General features: G+C 33.9%; 3 protein-coding genes across 3 annotated transcripts in view; 1 reads left to right on the forward strand and 2 right to left on the reverse strand.

Annotated features, from left to right (window-relative positions):
* The window catches only part of LOC133326085 (forkhead box protein B2-like), a 28,202-nt gene extending 12,400 nt beyond the window's left edge, over positions 1-15,802 (reverse strand). The window contains exon 1 of the mRNA XM_061534761.1: positions 14,985-15,802. Coding sequence (XP_061390745.1) covers positions 14,985-15,802 — 818 coding nt within the window. The remainder of the gene's footprint in view (positions 1-14,984) is intronic.
* Positions 15,803-18,018: 2,216 nt separating this feature from the next.
* Positions 18,019-19,185, reverse strand: LOC133326091 (GTP-binding protein 10 homolog). The gene is made up of 2 exons (XM_061534766.1): positions 18,667-19,185; positions 18,019-18,605 (listed from the first exon to the last, which is right to left on the reverse strand). Exons 1-2 carry the CDS (start codon positions 19,172-19,174, stop codon positions 18,019-18,021), a joined length of 1,095 nt encoding a protein of 364 aa, XP_061390750.1. The 5' UTR covers positions 19,175-19,185.
* A 3,681-nt stretch (positions 19,186-22,866) lies between these two features.
* LOC133326087 (tRNA-dihydrouridine(47) synthase [NAD(P)(+)]-like) lies at positions 22,867-24,895 on the forward strand (the record flags this gene model as incomplete). The annotated part of the gene is made up of 5 exons (XM_061534762.1): positions 22,867-22,956; positions 23,016-23,486; positions 23,520-24,125; positions 24,192-24,332; positions 24,470-24,895. Coding segments are annotated over 5 exons (1,734 nt in total), but the record flags the coding sequence as incomplete, so codon positions are not given.
* Positions 24,896-24,935: the final 40 nt, after the last annotated feature.

A 24,935-nucleotide genomic window follows, 5' to 3' on the forward strand; every position in this document is an offset into this window, starting at 1 on the left:
AAAAAATATACGTTTCGCTGTAATTACAATATGTGATCAGTATTTGGCCCCCAAGGAACTCTATTTGGAGGCCAGAGCTACTCCATACACTGTAGTAAGAAATAACGTTGGAATTTTGCGCTTTTTAGTTAACAGTATAAATATTGACTTCGCGAGGTTGACTCCAATACCATTAAGCGAATAGATTCCAACTTTAAGTTGTTGAAAGGTACCTCTATATCGAGAAAAAAAATCAGTATCTACAGATTTGAGGACGTTCTAGGATTTTACATTTTTTAAGTCCAATGATTTCCTGTTTTCAAGAGAAAGTAAGAAAGGCTAATCGGCCTGTAGTCTTTCGGTAAAGTGTGGCTAGGTTTCTCCACCTTTGAAATTAGGGTCACCTTTATTACTTCTCTCCACAGACTTGGTATAAATGATAACGCTAGATAGGCCCTGAAAGGTGTGAGGGGTACTTGCCAGAACAAATATTCGTAAAATTCAATATTGATTATAAAGTGCTTGAAGTCCAAGCCGGGAAAGCGAACTATTTGGGCTTCTGCAAAACAACATCTCAGAATTGACATCCAAAATCGGTGAAAAAATTAATAGAATCCTTTAGTAAACAAATTTATGAAGATACCATGCACAAAATATTAAAAACCCAAACATATCTGACACCAATTTGTAGAAAAGAATGTTCTTAATGAGTACATAAAAAGACCCCAAGTTCAGTCAAGTTGTGGCTACTACATAACACTCCCCGTCATTACTATTATTTATGCTTTGCTCAGGTTCAACAGTGAATTAGTTCTTTAGGATGACAGAATTTGTCAGATAGATCTTAACACATTGCACATAGGCGCGTTGAGCCATAATTCAATACGTCGAAAAAGGTGACAAAAGGGTGGTTAGTTAGAGTCAGCGATTGCTAGATCTGTATATTGTGATCCTCGTCTAACCAGTTCATATGCTTCTTCATTTTCTATAAAATCACTGTGTACCCAGTATAGCCGGTAGCTCTTAGATAGTGTTCCACAAAGCTGTTCTGCACGTAAGGATGAACTCAGATTTGATGTTGCAAGATTTTATGGCTTAAGCTGAAACTGAACTCCATCCGATGTTGGTGGAGACGCCAAAGATGCTTGGCGTTCCTTGTGAACATTACCAGGTTTGTCTTTGTTGTATTAACTCTAAGGCCGTTAGCCTTGGCCCAACGTGACAGCATCGAGATGGTTCCTTGCATAAGCTCCGAAATGGTGGACAGGAATTTACGGAACTTAACCCCATAGAACATAATGGGATTTATTGGAACGTAAGATCCGCAAACATAGCAAAATCTCCAAGGAAATGCTACAAACCGTTATTATGCTGTAATGGAGCAAAATAACGGAAAATTAAACATCGAAATTAGTGAAATGAAAGGTAAAGGATGCCCCACAAGTTACTAAAAGTTTGCATATGATATCATCAAAATCATAATTTTCAATACAAAACTCGACATCTATTTTGAAAAATCCACGTACAAGGTGTACGTTATTCCAATACATTTTTTTCATAAAAATTTATATTTTATTAAAAAAAATCAATATTGACAACACTGATAATAATTCCACAAAATCGACAAATACATATGTATGAATGTGAATAAATGTATAAATTGTGATGATGGTGCTACATCTCTCATACTACTTTGAAGTTGCATCTTTACACAGCTTGCCCCAGAGTACGCCCACGGCCCTAGCAACGTAGGAATGGAATGTATGGATGACCTGTTCTACCTATACACCCACAGATGAACACTAGACGACCCAGTTGATATTCTGCTGTCGTTATTACATTATTGCTGCTGCAACATCGGCAGCTGCCATTACTGCCGATGGCATTTTTCATATTACTACCGATAGCATCCATAGCATCCATCCGATATATAGCCGACGATCAAAATGAGAATAAATGAAAAACAAAATTATCGGAACTTTCTTAGCCCATAAAAACGCATTTTTATGTTACAATTTCCATTATTTTTTTACGACAAAAAATATATGGTTAGACTACCGACCATCTCTCTTCTCTCGTTATCCATCCATGCATGTAATTACTTTCCAGGGTAAATGTAAATTTAAAAATATTTCACATTTTTTATTTGCAATTGCTTTCCTTAAAGCTTTAAAATAAAACGTAAATTTTTGTTTTGTGCTTTTTCTTTAGTCAGTTTATAGTTGGGTAGTTTCTGTTTGGTGCTGTGGTGTGTTCGAGTTCTGTTAAATACTTGTGTCATTACTGTGTAACCATTTATGTTTTACTTCGTTTGTTTTGTGGGGTATGTATGAGTGTGTGTGTCGGTGTGGTGCGGTCGTGTGGTTAGGTCGTGTAATTGTCGTTTGTTTGTTCGTTTTTTGTTTTTGTTTTCATTTTATTGTACGACGTTGACGTCTCTGCCTCTGTCTCCTCTATGGCATGTTTGGAGATTGGTATGTAGGTAGGTCAGTCACCATCTTCCATCCATATATATACACACGATGTAAAACCAAATGCCAGTACCACTCGTTCTCGTAGTTCTCTCCACATGATGACGAATAATAGCAACCCAGCGGCGGCAACGACATCGTCCTCATCTCAATGGATTGTATTGAATTGTGCTGTGAGAAATGACGTTGCCGTCATCGCAAACCATCGTTGTTGTTGCCGACCGACCGACATCGTTGTCGTAGTCGCCATCGTTGTAATTTTGGGTTTTGTTATGGTTGGGACCCATCGTGAGGCTTGTGGCTCTTTGTAAATATTTATACAGCTCTTGTTGGATACATACTAAAAATTATAGATTTTCTTTCCATTTACAAAATATTTTCAATGTATACGACGACGCCTCGACTGTTCGTTGTCGACTGGTTGGTTGCTTGCTTGCCTTCTTTAGTCAGCTCCTCACCGAACGAACATTACCTGCTTTGCCTGTACACATCATCGTGCTTCTCGTTTCTCGCTCTAAACAGTACCGAACGAAGCACAATTAAGTGCACTATGCAACCCCATTGAATGATTTTTCTTTCCTTCTTTCTGATTATATCATCAATTCTTGTCAGTTTTTAATTGCACAAATTTATTTCCATGTTTTCCATATATTTTTCCCATAGTATGCAATTTTATTGTTTCTCCCTGAGATATTATGCAATTTTTTATTAGTTTTTTTTTTTACAATTTTCAAAATGGGAAAATAATAGAATTATGTAATTAAAAAACTCAAACTACACATATTTTTTAAAAACCATCGTATATTATTTTTCCATAATCGAGGAAGCAAATCCTAGCTGTTTGGGCTGACATCAGAACGACATGTAGTATTCAAACTTCGTACTCGTACACCCACTATAAATTGCACTTGTTTTTGCAAGTTCTCTATAACTCGAGACATTAGTTAAGCTACCAGACTTGTGTAAAGGTATTTTGTAGGATTTTTTCCAGAAGGTGGGAAAATTACAAAATTTCAGGAAATAATTAAACCAGGGGAGACTGGGGAACATTCGGCTCTTTTTTAGAGCTCTATATCTCAGTAGTTATTCAACAGATATAGATATGAAAACTTTATGGCCGATTATTGTCCCTTGATACTTAATTATAAAAACTAGTACCAAAAATACATAATAGTTTAGTATTAGTTAAACATTTTTGCAGTCTTGTAAAAATGTCAAATTCGCCGAATGTGTCCCAACCCGTGGTAGCTTCGGCATTTGATGGGGAACATTCGGCACCATAGCCATATTCTGGTATTTATCACCGCTATCAGTCTGGTTGAAATTCAGATCCTCTAAAGGTTCTATATGTGACTCAATGTTTGACTTTTAAGGCTATATTTTCTAATGGCGGACGTTGACGTCTCAAGGCCATTGCATTTTCGTCAATACAAGAATGTTTGGTCTTATATACGTAACTTTGAACAATATTAAAGCATTATTTTTAAAGACAAACTCAAAAACAGAAAATAATAAATCACAATCTGTATTATGGTCCAATGTACCCAAATCCCGGGGTTAGGTATATTTTCTTTTTATATTAAGAAAGTCATAAAAAGATTTAGGATTGGATTTGAAATTATGTTTAATCTTCTTTAAATAAAGATTGTAGTTTTCGGTACACTGTCGTATATTTACACCTTGCAACATCATAATCTATAGAGGAGCCTGATTTTTTATATTTTTATAATTTTAATACTTGAACGTTCAAATGTGACCATGGATATCTATCGAGTTTCCTATTCTAACTGTGGGGACATATTCTAGAATAAATTTATTTAGGATATCATTAGAGTAAGAGTTAGGGACTAAATCCGGAGATTATACACTGGCTGTATGTAAGGGTTATACTCCCCATTCTTACATATGGCTGCCTAGTATGGTGAAAGCAATCGTGAATCTCCAACCAATGTATTTTCTGGTTTAATTCCAGGTTGCCCTGACGCTCCGGGAAACGGTTGGTGAATTTTGGCAAAGCTAGTATTCCAAATACGACGTCAAAGAGGAGTACACACATCAGTGACTATAATCTCTCTCATAACGACTTTAACGATATTAGAGTAAAGTTTCCTGGCCAAGTGGCAATTTACCTCTGGCCGATCTGTCGATATTTACAGAATGGTTGAAGATGGGAGAAGGACTGGAGAAGTTGTTTTCTGCAAGGACCTATCCATTTACAACTCATATAAATCTAACGATCTATGCAACTTAATGCCAACAATAGTCATCGGTCCTAGGTGACTATATATGTCGAGTCAGGCGGCCCTTACGGCACTCAAGTCGTGTACTCTTAACACAAATGCGGTTCGTGAGCGTAAGGATGCTCTTTGTGATATACGACAGATAGTTAAATTATGTTAGGTTCCAGGACACGGTAACATAGAGGTCTATGTTTTTTTGGTCTATAAAATCTTTAATTTTCAACCAAATTCAATGAAATTAGCATTTTTTATCTACCTATGTCTAGAAAGCAAAAAACAGGAAAGATTGGTATACCTCCCATACGAAGGGTCTTAAAAAATCCGCTTTTTGTGTCTATAAAATTGTTAATATTCTGCCAGATTCGATGAAAATTGACAGTTTACTCAAAATTGGGACGAAGACAGTAATAAGTATTGCAATTTAGTTATTGGTTAACGTTTCAGAACGCTTACCATACAAAGGACCCTTAATGAGTAATTATATTCCTGAATAAGTAACTATTCTATACCATAAAATCACTATTTCGCTATTTCCACTAGATTTGATTTGTTATTTTTATTAATAACAAAATATATTATATGGTATAATAGAAGGTAATAGCAAGTGTTGTTGTACAGCAAACGATACAACAACCACATGGAAATTTGTTGTTGTAAGTTTTACTAGTGTCTACATCATTTGACAGAAAAATGTAAACAAACAAATTTTATTTATTTTGAAAATTAATTTTTTCGAATCCTCGAAATAAAATTTAAAAAACATGAATGAAAATCTATCAAATTTATATTTCTATCGCTTCCACATCTTTCGTATAATTGAGCCATTGCCATTTATATGTGAAACACATATGAAAATACTGGGAATTGCGAGTTATACCATGAAGAAAGATTTGCTTCCTCAAACTTTCCCAGCAGGCAGATTGAGTAAATTTAAAACGGGAGCACATTTAATAAAGAACAATTTCAAATTGTATGCGTTCCCAATTTTCCTGTTGGGTGATTTTTAAAAACATATTTTGTCAAATTCATATTGACACTAGTATTACGTTGGAATCAAATTAGCTGGGATTTGCTGTTACCTTTTATAATTGTACCATGACTTTTTTATTAAATATTTATCATTCATTATTGATTTATCATTCATCAGATTTTCAGAACATACATCGGAAATAAAATAATTATTGTCTTCCCAAATGTACGATGTAGTATCATCCATGTTATACTTTCGGGCCTTTTTTTATGGCTGTTGAAGGATTGTTATATAAAATATTAAATAAAATCCTTATTTGACTCGGGTCTTCCACATATTCGGGTTGCTCCTAATTATTTTGTGGCATGAATTGATAGCATCTTGTGAATATCAAGAAACTGTACTATACATCTCCAATGCCATATACGATAAATTTTCTGTATGAACTTTCCATAAAGGTAATGAAAGTGCGTTGCCTAAATTTATACAATAATTTTCCTAAAGAAGGACTAAATAATGCTTTAAATTAGTATAATCTCCAAGCTGACCAAATCTAATTCAAAAACAACCGTGAAAAATCAAAATTTTAATACTTATTCGATTATATATCCTCTTCTGATAACATTCTTTTCCAATTAATTGCAAATTTTATGTAAAATATTGTATGATTACTATGTTCTGAATCAGTCCTTCTCCTTCCCATTTGACCCTCAATAATTTATTTTTAGTGGTTACATAACATATTCGATTCTTAACTTCTAACTATTTCGTGAATATGTCATATTTTTTAATAATGTGGTCACTAAAAAACGTAAATAATTTTCAGGTCCGCAAGTCTCCGCACCTAATTTTTTACTCGTTGAAGAACAACCTTTTCACAACTCAAATAACAAAGAATTTGGACGAAACTTTTTTGCTCTACTCCACCAATTTAAAAATTTGCTTTACAAATTATATGAACTAAGTACTAAAGACGTGGATAGCTGTAAACACCATATTGTCTCTATTTACCTAAAAACAAGAGTTAATCCTAGTTTTTAACATCCCAAGCAACCAAAATAAACACTTTTATAATAACCGTTAATTTAAATATTCAAAGATTTTAACATCAGAAAAATGTACCCATTTTTCGAAAAAAACAATTATCAGATTTGAACCTTTGTATAGATAAAATTACTTGACGTATCAATACCAAATTTCATATTTATTCTACATGTAGTGTTTTCTATCAATTCTCATCAATAAATTTGTCCTCCGAGGAAGTTGGTTTTGACCATTTTTGGCCGCGGTCGTGACACTGTGCGACGCACAGTGGGTTAGAATACCCTGTTTCCTTGGATTAATTAAAAAATAAAATTTTAAGTATCGTTAAAAAATTTTGCACACGGTTAAAGTATATAAAATTCTACATCACTTGTCGTTGAAATAAATGTCAAAAGTGGACTGGTGTTTTTGTAGTGAAACTTCAAAGTCAAACTTCATAGAAATTTTTGTGCCAAAAAAGGCTGAAAAAAGTGAAAACGTTCCCGTTGAAAATTTTATTTATTTTAAAAAGTATTGTAAAAGTTAAACATTGTTCAATGGAACCATGAAGTTTAGGTTATTTTGCAAATACTTCGTTAACATTTGAGTATGAAATTGTGTTTGGAAGTGATTAAGATTTAGTTATTTATATTGAAAATGCCAAAAAATTAATATTTTTATAAATGGATAAATAGTTATTATTCGTCCACATTCGTGTCATAATTTTTGGTTTATATTAAAGAGGACATAAATCTGTGTTATATTGCAAAATTTTACGCTGCCCTTTTGTGCCTTTTAGAAGCTATGCATTGTTTAACACAAGTGTTGCAGCAGTCAAATTAGCTAAAAGTCACATTGATCTCGTGACTGGTGCTGTTGTTGAGTGTTGTGTTTTCTTGTTTTTCATGTTATTATTTTATTGTTGTTATTTTTGTTTCTTTTAATAATGTTACAATAATATTTTGTTTTTGTTTATTTTAATAATATTCATTGTTTTGACAAATAGTGATTGTGTTGTGCAGTTTCAAGTAGTCGGGTAAAAGGGTTCTTTATTAGCATTTTTTATAGATACAAGTTCGAACGTTGTTTTTTATAATCGTCGAAGCTTATGATGGATTCGAGCGCTCAAACAATGAATGACACCCCCCCCCCCCCCCCCCCCCCCCCCCCCCTTTCTCGATATTAATTTTTCAAGATTTTCAATGGGCTGGTAAATCAAAACCAATGCTTGTTAAGGTTTGTAACTTTACACATATATATTTGAAGATTTAAAAATTAAGAAAAATAATTTACAAAAAATTTTTGTTATTGTTTTGTTGTTGTTTTTTGTAATTAAAGAAAAGTCCTTATTTTTGATGGCGGGCATGATAACTCCTCACTGGAACATCGGAATCCGAAAATTCCAACGGTGTTAGAAAGAGTACACATCTGGCTCTCGTATGAACTAGGATTATTGACTTCGCTTTAAAATTAACAAAATGGTGGACCTTTGAAAAAATATTTTTGAAAAATCGCCGATTTTTTACCAAATCCCAAGTTAAAAAAATAAGGAAGATCTTCACCGATTGGCTTTATCCTAGTTCATACGATAGCTATACACTCACAGAGAAACGTGTAAAAATTTGAAGTCGATTGGGTTATTAGTTTTTGAGTTATCGCGCCCGCCATTCGCAAAAAAATGTTTAGAGAAAAACTCGTTTAAATTTTGAGAAACCCTTCAGCCGTCACTTGATGCTGACACAATAAATCGGCTATATCTTTAAGAGTTGTTGAGATTTTTATTTGAAATTTTGTAGGGACATTCTTTAATTAGTGTAGATTCCAATTATATCAACAACATTTTTGACCCCGAGAATGGGGGGTCCCCTTAATAAAAAAAATGCACGTGTCGGTTATAGCTGTATCCAGTGGCCATGAGATTAATAATGAAAAATTTCAAATATATGCACACAATACAGGACGACTTTTTGTTGAAACGTATCCTTGGTATAATATGCCTACCACTTTGCACAAGTTTTTTATTCAAGGACCCGAAATTGTGTCAAATGCCCTTTTACATATTGAACAATTATCAGAAGTTGGTGATGCTGCGGACAGAGATGGCCTGTCAGAAACAGTGACGTAAATGACATACATTTCCGACGTATAATACATACGTCAGAAACGTCGGAAACCCACTCAAAACCATTATGTTTTTTATAAAATAGCTATTTACATTTATCGATTTGGAAATAACGTATGCTTTACTCAAATTCATATCGAATATCAAATTTTTTTTCTTAAAAAAGTTCAGAATTTTTTATCAGTTCTAGTAAAGAATAGCCAGATATACAGTAAAAATAATATATGTTCTTAAAAATTACTGTATATGGTGATAATATTGAAATAAATGACGTTTACTACATTTTATACAGGTTTATGACGTTTTCGACGTTTACACCTTTTTGACAGTCGAAAACCTGAAAATTCGTCATACGGACCATCCCCGGCTGCGGATGATGACGATGTGGATGATTAACTTTAAGATGTATAAAATTCAATGTTTAAGTTATCATATTGTACTCCTTGCACTATATACCTACACTGATATTTGGCATTACTTAATAAAATTATACTCAAATATACTTAGAAAACATTTTTCTTAACTTATTTTAATGGTATTAACTGAAAAATAAAGAAAAATTATTCTAACATAGCTTCCCTGAATTGATCCAAGAAAACATGGTACTCTAACCCATTGTGCGACGTCGGGAACCTTTTACCCAATTCTCTGCATGGCTAAATTAGGCATTTCAGAAATTAAAAGAATTTAAGATTAAAACCATGTCTTCCATTATGTATAACCACTCAAATTAATCGTTATTTAGGACACTTATTTAACATTTTTTCCAATTTTGTGCCAAAATGATCGGAAAGGTGCTTATTATTCACCCATATGCCGACTATAGGAAACCCCTAAAAATTGTTGTTCCTAAGGCGGGATCGATAGAAATATCATAATTACAAATATTTTTTATTGCATTTAAATTGTAAAGTATTCTGCTCTATGTTATTTTCAATTACAAAGAAGATCCTTGTGAAAAATATATAATTTTAATATAGTTACAAGTCTTTTGAAATCGACATGCCCATTAATATTTTTCTTAAGAAACATGAATTATCGCTAATGTTGACAAACCTCATTGACCAAATGCCAAACGTTGACTGGACAAATGTACTTATCTCGATTAAATTTTATACGGAGATAGTTTGGAGTGTTATTGAAGATTATTCAAGGTATTTTTAATATTTAGTTATAGGATTTTTTAGTTATTTGAAGTTATATAAAATAGATGCCAACTATTGGTACATGCCGGACTTACCCTATAACAACAAAATATATTTTTAGGATTACGTCCATCGATATCGATGTCGATGTTTCGATGTCTTATAAAAATAAAGTATTCTTATATATTTCATTTTTACAGAAATCTATAGAAAATAATCATTAAAATGATAAAAAATCACAATTATTACAAAAACTGCACTTAGATAATATTTTCTTAACAAAAATGGCAATATGATATTAGAAAAAGAAAATCAAGTAATGTAAAACTATTTTGCAAAATTGGAAAGAATAAACAAAACTTTATGTGTATGTATAATATAATAACTAGTACCCATTCATCATAAAATTGGAGAAGACGAAGAAAAAAAATGTATTATAGAGAGATTTGTTTTTCGTGTATGTGCAACGTCGTATATAAATCTATATATAGTTAGCTAGCAAAACAAGCAAGCTGACACGATAAAAATACATATACATGGGTAGTTGCTGCAAATACATAAGCGTGTCGTATAACTCGATTGAGAGGTCTGTACGATGTACGTACGTACGTACAATCGTATCCAATCTACTCTCCACCATCATGAACAACGGCACGAAATTCGATTCTGCTTATTCTGTCTGTCGGTCGGTGGGATTGTTGTACGAGCCGAGCGATGGCTTCAAATGAATGTGATTTTTTGGTATTTTTATTTCGAAAGAAGAAACACTCGTGACTTGAAAATTGAAATGGTGAAACGAATTGTCGTGTCTACCTACCTAACTCTCCACTTTAGATTTATCCTCATATAACATGCAATAAATAATCCATTTTTATTACAATTGAAAAATAATACTAATTCAATTTCTGTTTTATTTGATCCAAAGAAGTAGGGAATGTAGCTGATAAGTTGGTTGAAAGATAAATTTATAGAATTTATTTAATATTTATTTGTTTTATTTATTATTTATATGTTTTAAATAAATCAATAATTTAAAAAATATATATGGTTTTTTATACTTTTTTTTATTATTTTAATACTTTAAAGTGGTGATTGCATAGTTCATTTACTTTGATAATAGGACATTGCCCTTATCAATTTATGTTTCATTTCAAAATACAATGAATACATACAAAACTACTCACTATGACAAAGCGACAAATTATTTTTTCCTCATTCTCAATAATTATTAATGAATTATCTATTTTATGTATATTATAAATTGCAAAAGTCTATACAATTTTATTATATTAAATTTAAAATGGTTAGATAAGCATCACCTGTAATTTTGTTATACATATTAATTAACAAACAAGTTTCAGCAAATTCGTTTGAGACTGTCTTAGAATAGAGAATAGTATTTTTCACACCTATAAATACTACTGACTAAAATCGGTCTGTCATTTCAAAATTGTCAATTTGCTGTTTTTAATTTTAAGACATCCTATAAGTGTTCTGTAGTCTAAAGGTTTATACAAGTTATTATTCCACAAGTTCGTTCGTTAAACTACAGCACAAAATTTCATTTTAGTAATTTAACTACGTTTAAAAAATAAATGGGAAAATAAACACATAATCCTAAACAAACGCACAAATATAGATTCCTATACCAATTTGTTGGTCTCTACCAATACACCTTTCCCTTAACACATTTCAAGATTACGTATCTATTCGTTCAACCACGACCAATATTGTAGCTAAAATACTTGGAACTAGCAACATTGAACCTGGTCTATAAAACAACAATATGCGTCATTTCTTGAGACTTTCGTTTATTGTCTTATATCAACAACAAAGGTATTGAACTAGCTGACCAACTTGTTCGGCTGCTTCAAAGTCGACTGATATGCCAATCAACGATTTTCATAAACATCGTCAAAGTACTCCATGGGTAAAATTAACATCGAAACCAATACTTTTCTTCTATCTCTGTAAATATATGAACACTTATTACGGTAGGCTTTGTCGTCGTACGCCAACTGTAGTATTCGTAGTCGTTTTTAGTCGGAATTATGTAAAATTTAAAAGTTCGCCAAATTTTGTAATACGTTTTTACTTTACTCTGTTACAAAATCGAAGCAAAATCCATATTTTACTAAATGCAGGACCATTTAGTCCACCCCAACAATCCAATTGAAATCATATTTCCCAATTATAGAAGATACCAAACTAATCAGTTCACCAAAATCCAAATTGTACCATTTACAACACATTAGTAAAAAATACCCAAAACTTCCTACATACCCCAATCCAGGGACGTACGCAGGGGGGCGGCCCTGGGGGGGCCCCCCCCCCCCCCCCCCCCCCGAAATGAATTTTTTTCACAGTAAATTTATATTTGCAACAGAGAATTTTTTCATTTTGTACTACCGGGCCCCCCCCCCCGAAATGAAATCCTGTGTACGTTGCTGCCCCAATCAAACACCTCAACAGTGATCCTAAATCCAAATTTCAGAATTCCAGCTCTATCGGTTTACCCAAAATTTAAATTGTACCCAATTTAGTACCATTTAGTACGAATTTCCCACACTATCTACAATTATCTACAATTATACAATGCAGTAGTAATCTTATATCCAAAATTGTGTGTTCCATCTCTATCGGTTCACCTAAATGCAAATTGCACCAAATATAGTACCAGTTAGTATTTTTCGTTCATATAAGTACAAACTTCCAAAAACCACCTCCATATATCGACCCTACGTCTCAACCTTGATTGGCATTCCAAATTTAAATTTTTTAGCTCTATCCGTTCACATGTTACGAAATTGTACCATATTTAGTACATTTTAGCGCTCTTCGGATACTTTTAGTTCTAATTTCCAAAAAAAAAAAAACTCATTTCAAATTTAATAGCAGGAGTAGCTCTACTGGTTCGGAAACATATTGATTACTTCCCAAAAACCAAGCTTTATCTGACACCTTTGAACTAATAGTGAACTTCGCCCCAAATTTCAAGATCCTAGTTTCGTCTGGGCGTTGATGAATCGTTGAGTCAGTCAGTAAGACATTCAAATACTTTACACTGTTATTAATGTAGATTGGAAAAAATTACGTCATTTACTTTGATTCCAATTAATTTCCTGACAAGTTGATTTTTTTGAATATTAAGAATATAATAAAATTAATAAAGTTCTCTTATCCACAAATCTACAACATGGGAATATGATATAATATTAATCTTGAATCTGTCTATCTTTGGACAGAGTTTAGTTCGGAACTCTATTAATGTTCCGTGTTCTTGAAAGGCACTTTAATATGTAGGAAACTGTCCAACCGTTTCATGTAAAGCAGTATCCACTGACCTGCCATTCTTATGAACACGTTGCGATTTATTGATCTTGTCTAGATCAAATCAGTACCTTATTTAAATATCCAGCAGCATTTATAGTGTTTTAAGTAGAAAGGATGGTAAACGAATCCATCAATACTTTTGGTAAATCGTGACTTGATATTCCGACCTTTGGAATGAAGCTCACATTTACCACCTACCATGATACACACAGGTAATCACTAACAATCGCTTTATGAGTGACCAATAATCGGTTAGGTCAGCTGCATGTAGCAGCATGGTTCCGGAGATTTAAAAGGTAGAAAGCCCTGGGTAGGTTTTTAGTCTATTTTTGTAAGCCCCTCAAACTCCTAGGAGTCTTTGATGATGTGCTTGTTGTTTATCGAAATCCTTACAGCCGGAAACATGAATTAAATACCCCCAATGGATTTGGGGTCCTTAGATATAACATTACGAAATCTGGTCGCTCCATTAACCCCTTCAATCAAATTGTGGATCTCCTTTTTATGGTTCTTTACAAACACTCCAATCAGTCCTACTGGCTTTGTGAAAGGATTTTCGTGAGGATCTAATTGACCTATATAGTAGATAATTGCATAACATCGTTTATTAGAAGTCATATACCAAATTCGTTTCATATGACATTTACAAGTTGACTCATGTGGGAGACATCAAAAATGGATCACATCAAATACTCCACTCACGATGTTTTCAAAATTTTAAAATAAATTCCACGTCCGGATATGGTCTAGATTAGGCAGAAATGTCACAAACGCATTTTGGACATTTTTTAACAATTTTGCCAGCGGCCTTGCCTACAACGATATGGGTTTTCCTTACGGTATTCTATATTTCTTGCATTTCCTCATGCTTTTTATTTCCATAAATTTTAAAAATGACTGTCGAATTCTAGCGAATAAAATTCTGATTAAAAAAAAAAATTGTCGAAGAATTCCATTCTACTCTAAAAGGGGAATTGTGCCGCGTAAACGGAAAACGGTGTTGGCATCTGTCCTTTTAATCCTCCGTTGAATTGGGGATAACAGCAACAATCTCATGCAGTTTTATGCTTCAAAAGTCCCAATAAAATAAATATCTGCATCATTTGTAAATACGCAATAGTAACAAAAGCCTCAAAGTAAACTTTTCCCAAAATTTGGAAAGTTTTCCTTAACACAAAGCTATGTTCCACAGAATACAAAATTGGAGTCTTCGATATGTGAATATCTTCCATAAGTATTTCAACGACACAATGGCATCCATAGTATTCCTTTAACTCAAAAACACATGGAAATACAAAAGAAATATTTTTTTATATAAAACACAAAATAAGCACATGTTATACCACTCTGTCTGTCTCCCTTACAAGGGGGTTGGTTTCTCGGCATTTTGTAAAAAAAAATTATAAAATAATCCATTTATCTTTAATATTACACTTCACCATTTCTCATTAACGTCATCATCCTCCTTTTAGGCATATAGAACACTTACGTTTTATGATAATTTCTTCCATTTGGATGGATGGTGTTATCGTTAATTGTTCCACTGGCTCCGATTTAATATTCGTTATCATAGGAGGCATATGTTGTGAATGTTGTTGTTGCTGCTGTTGAAGACGATGATGATGTTGATAGTAATGATGCTGCTGCTGTTGTTGTTGTTGATAATGATGCTGCTGCTGTTGTTGGTGATGATGATGCAGCTGCTGCTGTTGTTGTTGCAGATGATGGCGTTGACTTGTTGGTGTTGGTGGCGGTTGTTGTTGTTGTGAATATAACGAACTATGCGAATAGGCATCATAGGCTGCACCTCGGGCACCACCAATTGCCAGCATAGACGACGGTGCACCAACCCCACCACCATGTTGTGTATTTACCATTTCAAGGTCATAAACTCGGCTACGACCAACAATAACACCACCCCCTGTGCCAGGCCCCGAGCCAGTAATAACACTACTTCCACTGGCTCCGACATTCGGGACGCCACCCACACCCCCTCCGAGTGCTGAGAAATGTTGTGCCGAAGCCGATGATGACGACGACGACGAAGAGCCAGATGCCGGCATTGACGATGCTGTGTTGTGCGTTGAACTTGGGCCACCTGCACCACCACCCACTCCCACTGGCATACCACTAGCATAACCACTTGTAAACATATGTGTTGGTGGTGGTGGCGGTGGTGCTGGCATTGCATGACCATGTTGCGGTGGGTGGTGGGGATGATGATGCTGTTGTTGCAAATGGCGGGAATCTCTTATGTGGAGACCATGGTGATACTGTGGCGGCGGTGGCTGCGCTTGTGGAGGGGGTATAGTTGCTGCCGAATGTGCGTTATACCATTGCTGATGTTGTTGTTGCTGCTGGTGTTGCTGAGCAGCAACATGATGAGAACTGGAAGAGGGTGGCGGAGGCGGATGTCCCGGCTGATGGGCATGTGTATGATGCGTTGGAACTGGCGGAGGATGATGCGGATATGGGGCATGTATGTGATAATGTTTACGCGGCTGGTGTTGTTGTGACATTTTGCAATTACCAAAAACAACAACAACAATTCCAGCCTAGCCCCCAAAAATCAACAAAAAGAAACGAAAAACAAAACAATTCCAAATTAATCACAACAGCCGGCTTTAGAACACCAAACGTCAAAGACGGCGTAAATAACAAACAATCAACGTAGTATGTATGTAAACAACACTTGTTAACGAACGACGACCGACCGACCTACCGACAAATACGAACAGCGAGCCCGTTGTTTTGTTATTTATTTGCTAACCAAAACAAAAACACTCCAAATTCGGCCTCTCACTCTCTCACGGTATGCTCATTTGCCGCAAAGTTATTTACTTGTGTCGCTCTCTCGTTATATACCATTTTCCCGTTTGGGTATGTGTGCGTGTGTGTTTTGACTTAGGTATATGTATTCATTTTTTGCTGTAATCTGACTTCCCAATTAGACAATTTTTTCACTTTGAATTTTTCCATTTAATTTCTCACATTTTTCGGAAAATACTCATTGCAATTGTTGTGGTTTTATATAAATTTCATTGGGGAAGCAATAAATTTCCATAATTTAATGCATTTTTAGATTTTATTTTGATTTTTATCTTTTTGTAGAAGCACTTGAAAAACTTTCGTAGTTTTTATCCGTATCTAATCTTTACACGACCACTAGCTTTAGCTTCACTTTGACAACTGTCTAGTAGGGACCAGTGTGTCGACATTTGTTGGCAATTGACTTGTGAGAGAATGTGAATGAAAGAAAAGAGAGAAATGACAAAAGTTTCTTAAACTATGTTTACACCGTAACCTGTTATGGGGATTGCAGCTCATTACGAAGTTATTACTCGTTTACATGATACAATTATTTAAGATAGGCCATGCAACTTATAAATTACAATTTTTTCATACTGTGGCTTTTAATGCCAAAGTCATATACAAAATCTGTGACTGTGTGTGTAATGTTTTGAAAAATAAAAGAAAATATATTCGAAAATCGATTTGTTGGAAGATGCATTTTACACCACTTAAGCGGCATATACATTAGAACTTTTTACCGGGTTAACCTACTTTATGAGGATTTATTTGACATATATGCAAAGGAATTGACAATTGAAACCCACTGGGTTAACGAAATCCGGTACAATTTTTTGTTCATAATCATTGAAAATTCCTAGGAACTTGATTCGTTCTTATTTTTTATGGGTTGTAGAACCATTTAATAATTTAGGGTACAGTTAGTCCGCTTTTCCGCAGGCAAATTTTTTGTATTCCCTTTTGAAATTTTCGCTTTTTTCCACTAGCAAATTTTTCTTTGCCAAATTTGCGAATCAAAATACAAAAGAATGAAAAAAACGTCAAAAATGTTTGCAATTTTTTAATATTTTATTTATTTTTTATATATTTTATTATATTTATTTATTTTTATTTCCTTTTTTTTTGTTATTTGAATTTTTGTGATCATTTTTGAAAGTGATTTTAAGTGATTATTTATACTCTTTCGCAATTTTTTGATGATTTAAATTTTGCATATAAAAGGAAAGCCATTAAATAATACAACCACTATCTATCGTACTAAATTTAGTAGAATTTAATACTTTTCGTACACATTGATAAATATTTCCATAACATAATGTCACTTTTATAATTTTGGAGTTGTAGTCCTACCCGTTCAATAAAATTCAATGCTATTATGGCATGACTATGCGTAAATACTAACCCACTTGCATAATTTAAATTTCAGACACCACTTAAGAACTTTTTGTTCACCTATAAATTTTCCACAAACTCAGCATTATCACACCCTTCGAATCAATACAAACCCATATAAAATTCTAGCTTCAGATAGAATTTTAAGTATCACACGTTTCTCATTGATATATAGTTATATATTCTTAAAGCCTATCTTGTATGTATATACATAAACTGGTGTCGGATAGATTTTAGTTCATACCTTACGGATTATCTTATTAGTATGTTCCTTATTTGAAACAATTTTACTTTTTATATTGGAAAGTACGCATGCGATTTTCTTATCAATAATAATTCTTATTGGGAAAGATCACCAATCAGAACAAAATTCTAAAGCTTTGTTATGAACTATTTCTGGCAAATCAGAATCCTCTACTGGATAATATATACTACACTAACCTATGGTTTACATAAATTAATACCACAAAAATTTCATTTTATATCTTAAAAAATAAATTTATTTTTTAATAACAACAAATAAAAAAAACAATTATGTTATTTTCGGACCCCGTTCGCCAACACGTTTTCTCAACAGCTCCTTAACTTCCTCGCCGTCAGCTACAACATCTTTTTCGGCATGTTCATCAAGTATTCTACGCAACTCTTTCTTGACATCCTGAATGCGTGCGGAATTTTTTGCAGATATTGATAGAATACGTTCAAAACGTATTACTCTTTCAGGTCGTATTTCTGCTGGACATTCATTCAGCTTTGCTTCTAAATCTTTAATATAAGGCTTTTGGGCTTTCAATATTTCCGAAGAGCCCTCAATGTCCATTTTATTCAACAAAAGAATACATGGTTTGTCCAACAATGTGGGGTCATACAATTCCAATTCCTTATTGAGCGCATAGATATTTTCTAAACAATTACGGCGTTGATGTTTTGGACTCAATTGAAAACCAAATATATCGACCATGAACAGAAGAAGGCGGGTGCGTTCAATATGCTTCAAAAATTTATGACCCATACCAAAGTTGGCATGTGCTCCCTCAATTAAACCCGGTAAATCAGCAATGGTTATTGATCTTAGATCAAGATATTCTATGGTACCAACTTGGGGTCTTATTGTCGTAACTGGAAGATATTAATATTAAAATATGCTTAACAGAAATTCCAGTGTTGTGTTCAAACTTACATGGATATGATGCAATTTTTGGATTCGCCTTAGATATGGCTTTCAAAAATGTACTTTTGCCGGCATTGGGAAAACCCACCAAACCCACATCGGCAATTAATTTCAAATCTAAATTTATGGTTTTGTGCTCTCCTGGTTTTCCCAAGAAATTGGTGCCCGTACAACCACCAACACCTCCCCCGGCTGCAATACATTTCGCACCTGGTTCATTTAGATCTGCCAGCAATTTTCCATTATCATCATAAATTTGTACACCGACTGGTACTTCTATCTTCTCATCAACTCCACGTCGTCCCAAAATTCTTATTTTACTACTGTCTTCGCCGCTAGAAGCTGCCGCTTTCTTTTCTTTAAATCGCTGGGCCAATTGTTTAAGTGTTACTCCCTCCTTTGCCTCTAAAAATACACAACCGCCCTGACCACCAATGCCTCCATATTTGGGTAAACCATTACCACCATGGCCGCCTTTGACTGTTAGTCGTAGTGTGTCCAGAAAGGCATTACGCATATGAGCACGAGGTGGCTATCAAAGAGTAAATATATTAGATAAGCTGCACTTGTAATTGGATAAAATTTTTGCATACCTTTTTGGCCGCCTTCAAGAGGAAACTAAATATTTGCACCATATTTTTAATTCAACTTTTCATTCATAATCCGTTTCAGTGCAGTTACGTCCGGTGTTTGGAGATGCTCTTACACCGTTCATTCAAGTGTTGTATGGTTCGATTGACCGAAAAAGCGAGCGAACCATGTTACGAATTTGAAGGTGAAATAAACTATATGAAACTCAGCCATGTTGTTTACGAATGGGAATAGGCAAAATCAGCTGATATACAAACCTGGATCACACATTGTGATATTTGTCAACATGTGATGTGAATGAGGATTGCATTAGTTGTGTTCCCAAACCTGCAATATACAAACGCACTTTAAACAACATTTGACCTCAAATTTATAGTGGAATTTGATATTTATAATTTTTTAATTTCGTTTTTGCAAAATAGTCAGGCTTAATCCCAGTTTGTTGTTTTTTTTTTAAAAAACAACTATTTTTATTTCCCTAAATTCGAATTTTCGGGTTTCTCTGAAATAAAAATCACCTGAAAGAGAGAAAATCCGATGACATATAGAAATATCCGATGATATATATTGATCTAAATATTGCTTTAATAATATAAATTCAACTATATAATCATGGTACAATAATACAAGGTAGGACTACGTTTAGACTACTAAATCCAATCGATCTCAAATGTCAATTCCTTTGCGTGTGACGTATATGTAATTATGTTCACAAATCCAGTGGATTATATTTGACATATACGATTCGAAAATCATGAGTTGAATAACAAAAAAAGCAACTATGTAGGTGGTGGCTTCTTCTGCCATATATAAAATAAATACATGCAACAAGTGATTGCGTTTATGTGACATTTTTCAACACAAAACTAAAAACGCGAAAAATGAATAAAAGGTTATGATTTCTTTCAAAATTCAGTACGGAATACCATGAAATATTTGTTTCATCCATAACAAAGTAATTACTTCTATACGGACGCGTTAAACAAATCATTTTCATTTCAATTAAATTAGAATATATTTTGAATTTTTTTGACATAGTATTCAAAACAATACACACACAGATGGAACAAGCCACCTTGAGAAAAAATTGTAATCAGTTGGTAGCTGTGCCCTACCTTGTAATAATTATACCATGGTATATCCTCCAACTGATGATAGAGGTGTCGAAACCTTGAATATTATTCGAATATGCATGTCTGTTAAAATCAAAATAACCAATGAAGAGATTTTAATATGCCTTTTCAGATTCTTAGAGGGTAAATACTACTTTACAGACAATTTTTCGATATAGGAACATGATATTGCTAATTTGTCAAAGTAGTTTAACCCGGTAAAAAGTTCTAATGTATATGCCGTTTTACCCCCTGTAAAAAGTGTGGCCATTTTTGGTATTTTGAAAGTTTTTGCCGAATTTTCCACACACAACGAATGTAATAGAGTAACTTCGGGTAATGTGGACTATGCGTCTAATGTGGACCACCCCCATATCTAAGAACATGCTTGAATATGTTGATAAATGTTTTCCTAATTAGTGAAAACAAACATCAAACTTGGTTTTTGATAAATAATTGCAATGTTCAAAATTTAGTAGTAGAAAATGTAGCTCTCATTGTAAAAGTGTGTGTTTGAAAATTTTTTAGCACAATAGTCGAACGTTTTTTCAAAATAGTCGAACACTTTGTTTTTCTCGAATATATAAAAGTTATGTGGTTTTCTTGTTTTCTTTAACAAAAATAAATTTTTTTTAATAAAAATATTCAATATAAAAAAGTGCGACCTTTTCATGAGGACGAGTTCGAAAAATGGGCGCATTTAATATGCGAGGAGGTATTCTATCCTCTGAAAACTCGATATGCGAAATTACAGGTGCTTCGGTTGAATAATGAAGCAAGGACCTTCAAAATACCGCAAATGGGGCGGTACCCTTAAATGGGGGCTATTCCAAAACATGAACCCATATATTTTTGCATTCATTGTTACCCAAGAGTTATAATTTATCACAACCCATCCACAACCTACCTTTAACTTACTGATCCTCATTACCCACACATACTGGTCCACATTACCCGCCAAGTTATTTTTATTCGCAGTTTAGAGTTTTTTGTAATAGAATACAACAACATTTTTATAGTCAAATATATATATATATATAATGTTTGACCTGGAATATATTTGGAATATTATATATTTATTTGTGAAAACAATTTGTTTTTATTTTTTTACCGTTGGTACGCCCACAATATCAAAAAAAGAGAAGTTACTCTACTGCTTCTTACTGGAAACAATTTTGATTGCTGTTATTAATATTAATCTAAATTGTACGTTTTATTAAAAATACAATCCCACAATTTTCCGAATTTATAAATTTTCATTATGTAAATAGGCTAAATCATGGTATAATAATAGAAGGTAACAGCAAGTGTTGTTGTACAACAAACAATACAACAACCACATAGAAATTTGTTGTTGTAAGTTTTACTAGTATCGACATTATTTGACAAACAAACAAATTATCAACAAATTATATTTATTTTGAAACTGAAATATTTTCGAATGAAAAACATGAATGAAAATCTATCAAATTTATATTTCTATCGCTTCCACATCTTTCCTATAATTGAGCCATTGTCATATATATGTGTAACACATATGAAAATGCTGGGAATAGCGAGTTATTCCTTGAAGAAAGATTTGCTTCCTCAAACTTTCCCAGCAGGCAGATTCAGTAAATTGAATACGGGAGCACATTTAATAAAGAACAATTTCAAATTGTATGCGTTCCCAATTTTCCTGTAGGGTGATTTTTAAAAACATAATTTGTCAAATTCATATTGACACTAATATTACATTGGAATCAAATCAGCTGGGATTTGCTGTTTATAATCCTTTTATGGTACAATTATAATCATGATAATCATGGTACAATAATACTAGCATGGTACAATTATACAAGATAGGGTAGGATAAAATACGCCTCTACCTGTAACAAGTCTTTCTGTTCATTTGATATATGATTTCACAAATCATACATTTCTTCTTATAAAGGTTGTAAAATTCATCTTCAAATATTTCAAAACATTGCACACACAGTCACACAGCCACAGTATGAAAAAATTGTAATTTATATGTTGTTCAGACTATTTTTCGATATAGGGACATGGCAAACCTTAGCCTCCGTAAAAAGACCCGCCCAATTCAGTGTTATGAAAGTTGTATTCGAATTTTCCAGGCACAATGGCTGTAATTTTGAATTGGGAATAATTTAATTTGCACGTTTTATTATAAATACAACCCTACAACTTTCCATTGTGTAAATAGGTTAAATATTTGAAGCATATTAAAAGTTGTGAATCTCCCTTATATTGTTTGTTTACTTTTATTGATTTCAGTCGACATCTGGCAGAGCACGTGTAAGCTCTGAGAGAATTATTTGAGAAAGGTGGAATTTTTTTTGTGTAAATAATGGAGCCCGGCATTTGTTATATTAAACCAGAGTAAATATAAAATATCTATTTTGTAAGATTTTCAGCATCTAATTCGGTTTCCAGATTTTTAGTGGAAGAAGTGAAGAAACCAATAACTGACGATGATAGCAATAAAAGAAAACACAGTGAATCGATTGAAGCAACAAATGAAGGCAGCGGAAACGGTGATGCAAATAAATTCCAAAAGAACAACAAAAAGGAACGTAAGAGGGGACAAAATAAGGTAAACTGAGGATACAATGTACATAAGACACTGTTTTAATTTTTATATTATTTCCATAGAATCGGCCGGTCTACAAAGATGATCGTGCCACACATTTGTGCAATACCTTAATTAATGGTCCCACCGATAAGAAATGTGCCCTGGAAAATTGTCGTTATGTCCATGATTTGCAACAATATTTGGCTGCCAAGGGTGAAGATTTGGGCGAGAAATGTGTGATTTTTGAAACTAAGGGATTTTGTCCCCGTGGCGTAACTTGTCGTTTTGCAAAATCTCACTTGGATGAAGAGGGCAGGAATATCAAAGCACCACACTATGACGAAAATACACCACCGTCAACATTCAATGGTATTACATCAGAATTACAAATAAAGCTTCGCAAGAGACAATATGATTTTTCAAAATGCAAGAAGTTCATCAGACAAGCGGAGTCTATTCGGGATAAAAGAAAGGCAGATAAGCAGCAAGAAAATGGTAATGGAAAGGAAGAAAAAGAGGTGGCGGAACCTGAAAAGCAGGATGTGGAACCAGTGGCAGAGCCAGCGAAGGAAGCCGGGAAGGAGGTAAACGCAAATGAAGTGAAAATGGAACTGGATGAACCATTGGAAGAAAATAAACCTTTGGGTTCTTGTGCGGATGATGATACCAAGGGCAGAGATGCTGTACGTGTACCACCAATTGATTTTAAAGAAAAATTGGTACTATCTCCCCTAACAACAGTGGGTAATTTACCATTTCGCCGCATTTGCAAGGAGTACGGTGCTGATATAACCTGCGGTGAAATGGCCTGTTGTGTACCCCTGGTCAAGGGTATGACACAAGAATGGGCCTTAAGCAAACGCCATGAGTCAGAAGATATTTTCGGTGTTCAACTATGTGGCAATAATCCAAATATTATTGCTCAAGCTGCACAACTAATGCAAGAGACTGCCAAAGTGGATTTTATAGATTTGAACATTGGTTGTCCCATTGAATTGATATATCAACAGGGTGGTGGTAGTGCCCTAATGAGACGTACCAACATTCTGGAGTTAACGGTGAGGTCATGTTCAGCCCTCAATCCACAAATTCCATTTACCGTGAAAATGCGTACCGGTATTTATGCAGATAAAAGTGTGGCTCATGATTTGGTGCCATTGGTAGAGGAATGGGGTGCAGCCGCAGTAACGGTAAGGATTCAAACTGATAATATTTTATAAATTATATTTTTTCATTTTATTATGTATTCATTTTAGCTCCATGGTCGCTCAAGAGAACAACGTTATACCCGCAATGCCAATTGGGAGTATATTGAGGAATGTGCCGCCAAAGCTAAGCAAATGCCCATTATTGGTAATGGTGATATATTGAACTTTGAAGATTATACCGAAAAGAGGGTAGGTTTTAATAGAAATTAAAGTAATCTCAATTTTGTTTAATTCGAAATATTGGAAAAATTATTGTTTACCTTCTAAATCCAAACAAGAAAAATCTCTATTTTGTTGAATTCAATTATTGTTTATCTAAATTCCAGAAAATCGCTCCCCACGTATCATCTGTCATGATTGGTCGTGGTGCCTTAATCAAGCCTTGGATTTTCCAAGAAATCAAAGAACAAAAACATTTAGATCCTACCTCTACCGAACGCTTCGAAATGATGCGTAAATATGTTAACTATGGTCTGGAACATTGGGGTTCCGATACCAAAGGTGTTGAAAATACCCGACGTTTCCTATTGGAATGGCAATCGTTTTTGTATCGTTATATACCATATGATTTAATGTTAAATCCACCACAAAAAATCAATCAACGGCCACAGACATTTATGGGTCGTGATGAAATGGAAACGTTAATGAGTTCGGCAAATTCACAGGATTGGGTTAAGTTAAGTGAAATGTTATTGGGCCGAGTACCAGAAGGTTTTACGTTTGTACCAAAACATAAAGCCAATTCGTATTGAACATTATAAAACATAATACATGATTGCAATGTGTATTGGA

The sequence above is a fragment of the Musca vetustissima genome, unplaced genomic scaffold, assembly GCF_032173495.1.
Source record: "Musca vetustissima isolate MV318-11 ecotype Yass unplaced genomic scaffold, APGP_CSIRO_Mvet_v1 utg12302, whole genome shotgun sequence".
Classification (NCBI taxonomy): Eukaryota; Metazoa; Arthropoda; class Insecta; order Diptera; family Muscidae; genus Musca; species Musca vetustissima.

What these genes read in the sequence shown, in the direction of transcription:
- LOC133326091 (XM_061534766.1), bottom strand. Translation starts at nt 19,174, where the DNA reads ATGCGTAATGCCTTTCTGGACACACTACGACTAACAGTCAAAGGCGGC. An exon ending in AAAAATTGCATCATATCCAT is followed by an intron (nt 18,606 to 18,666) that starts GTAAGTTTGAAC and finishes AATATCTTCCAG; the next exon opens with TTACGACAATAAGACCCCAA.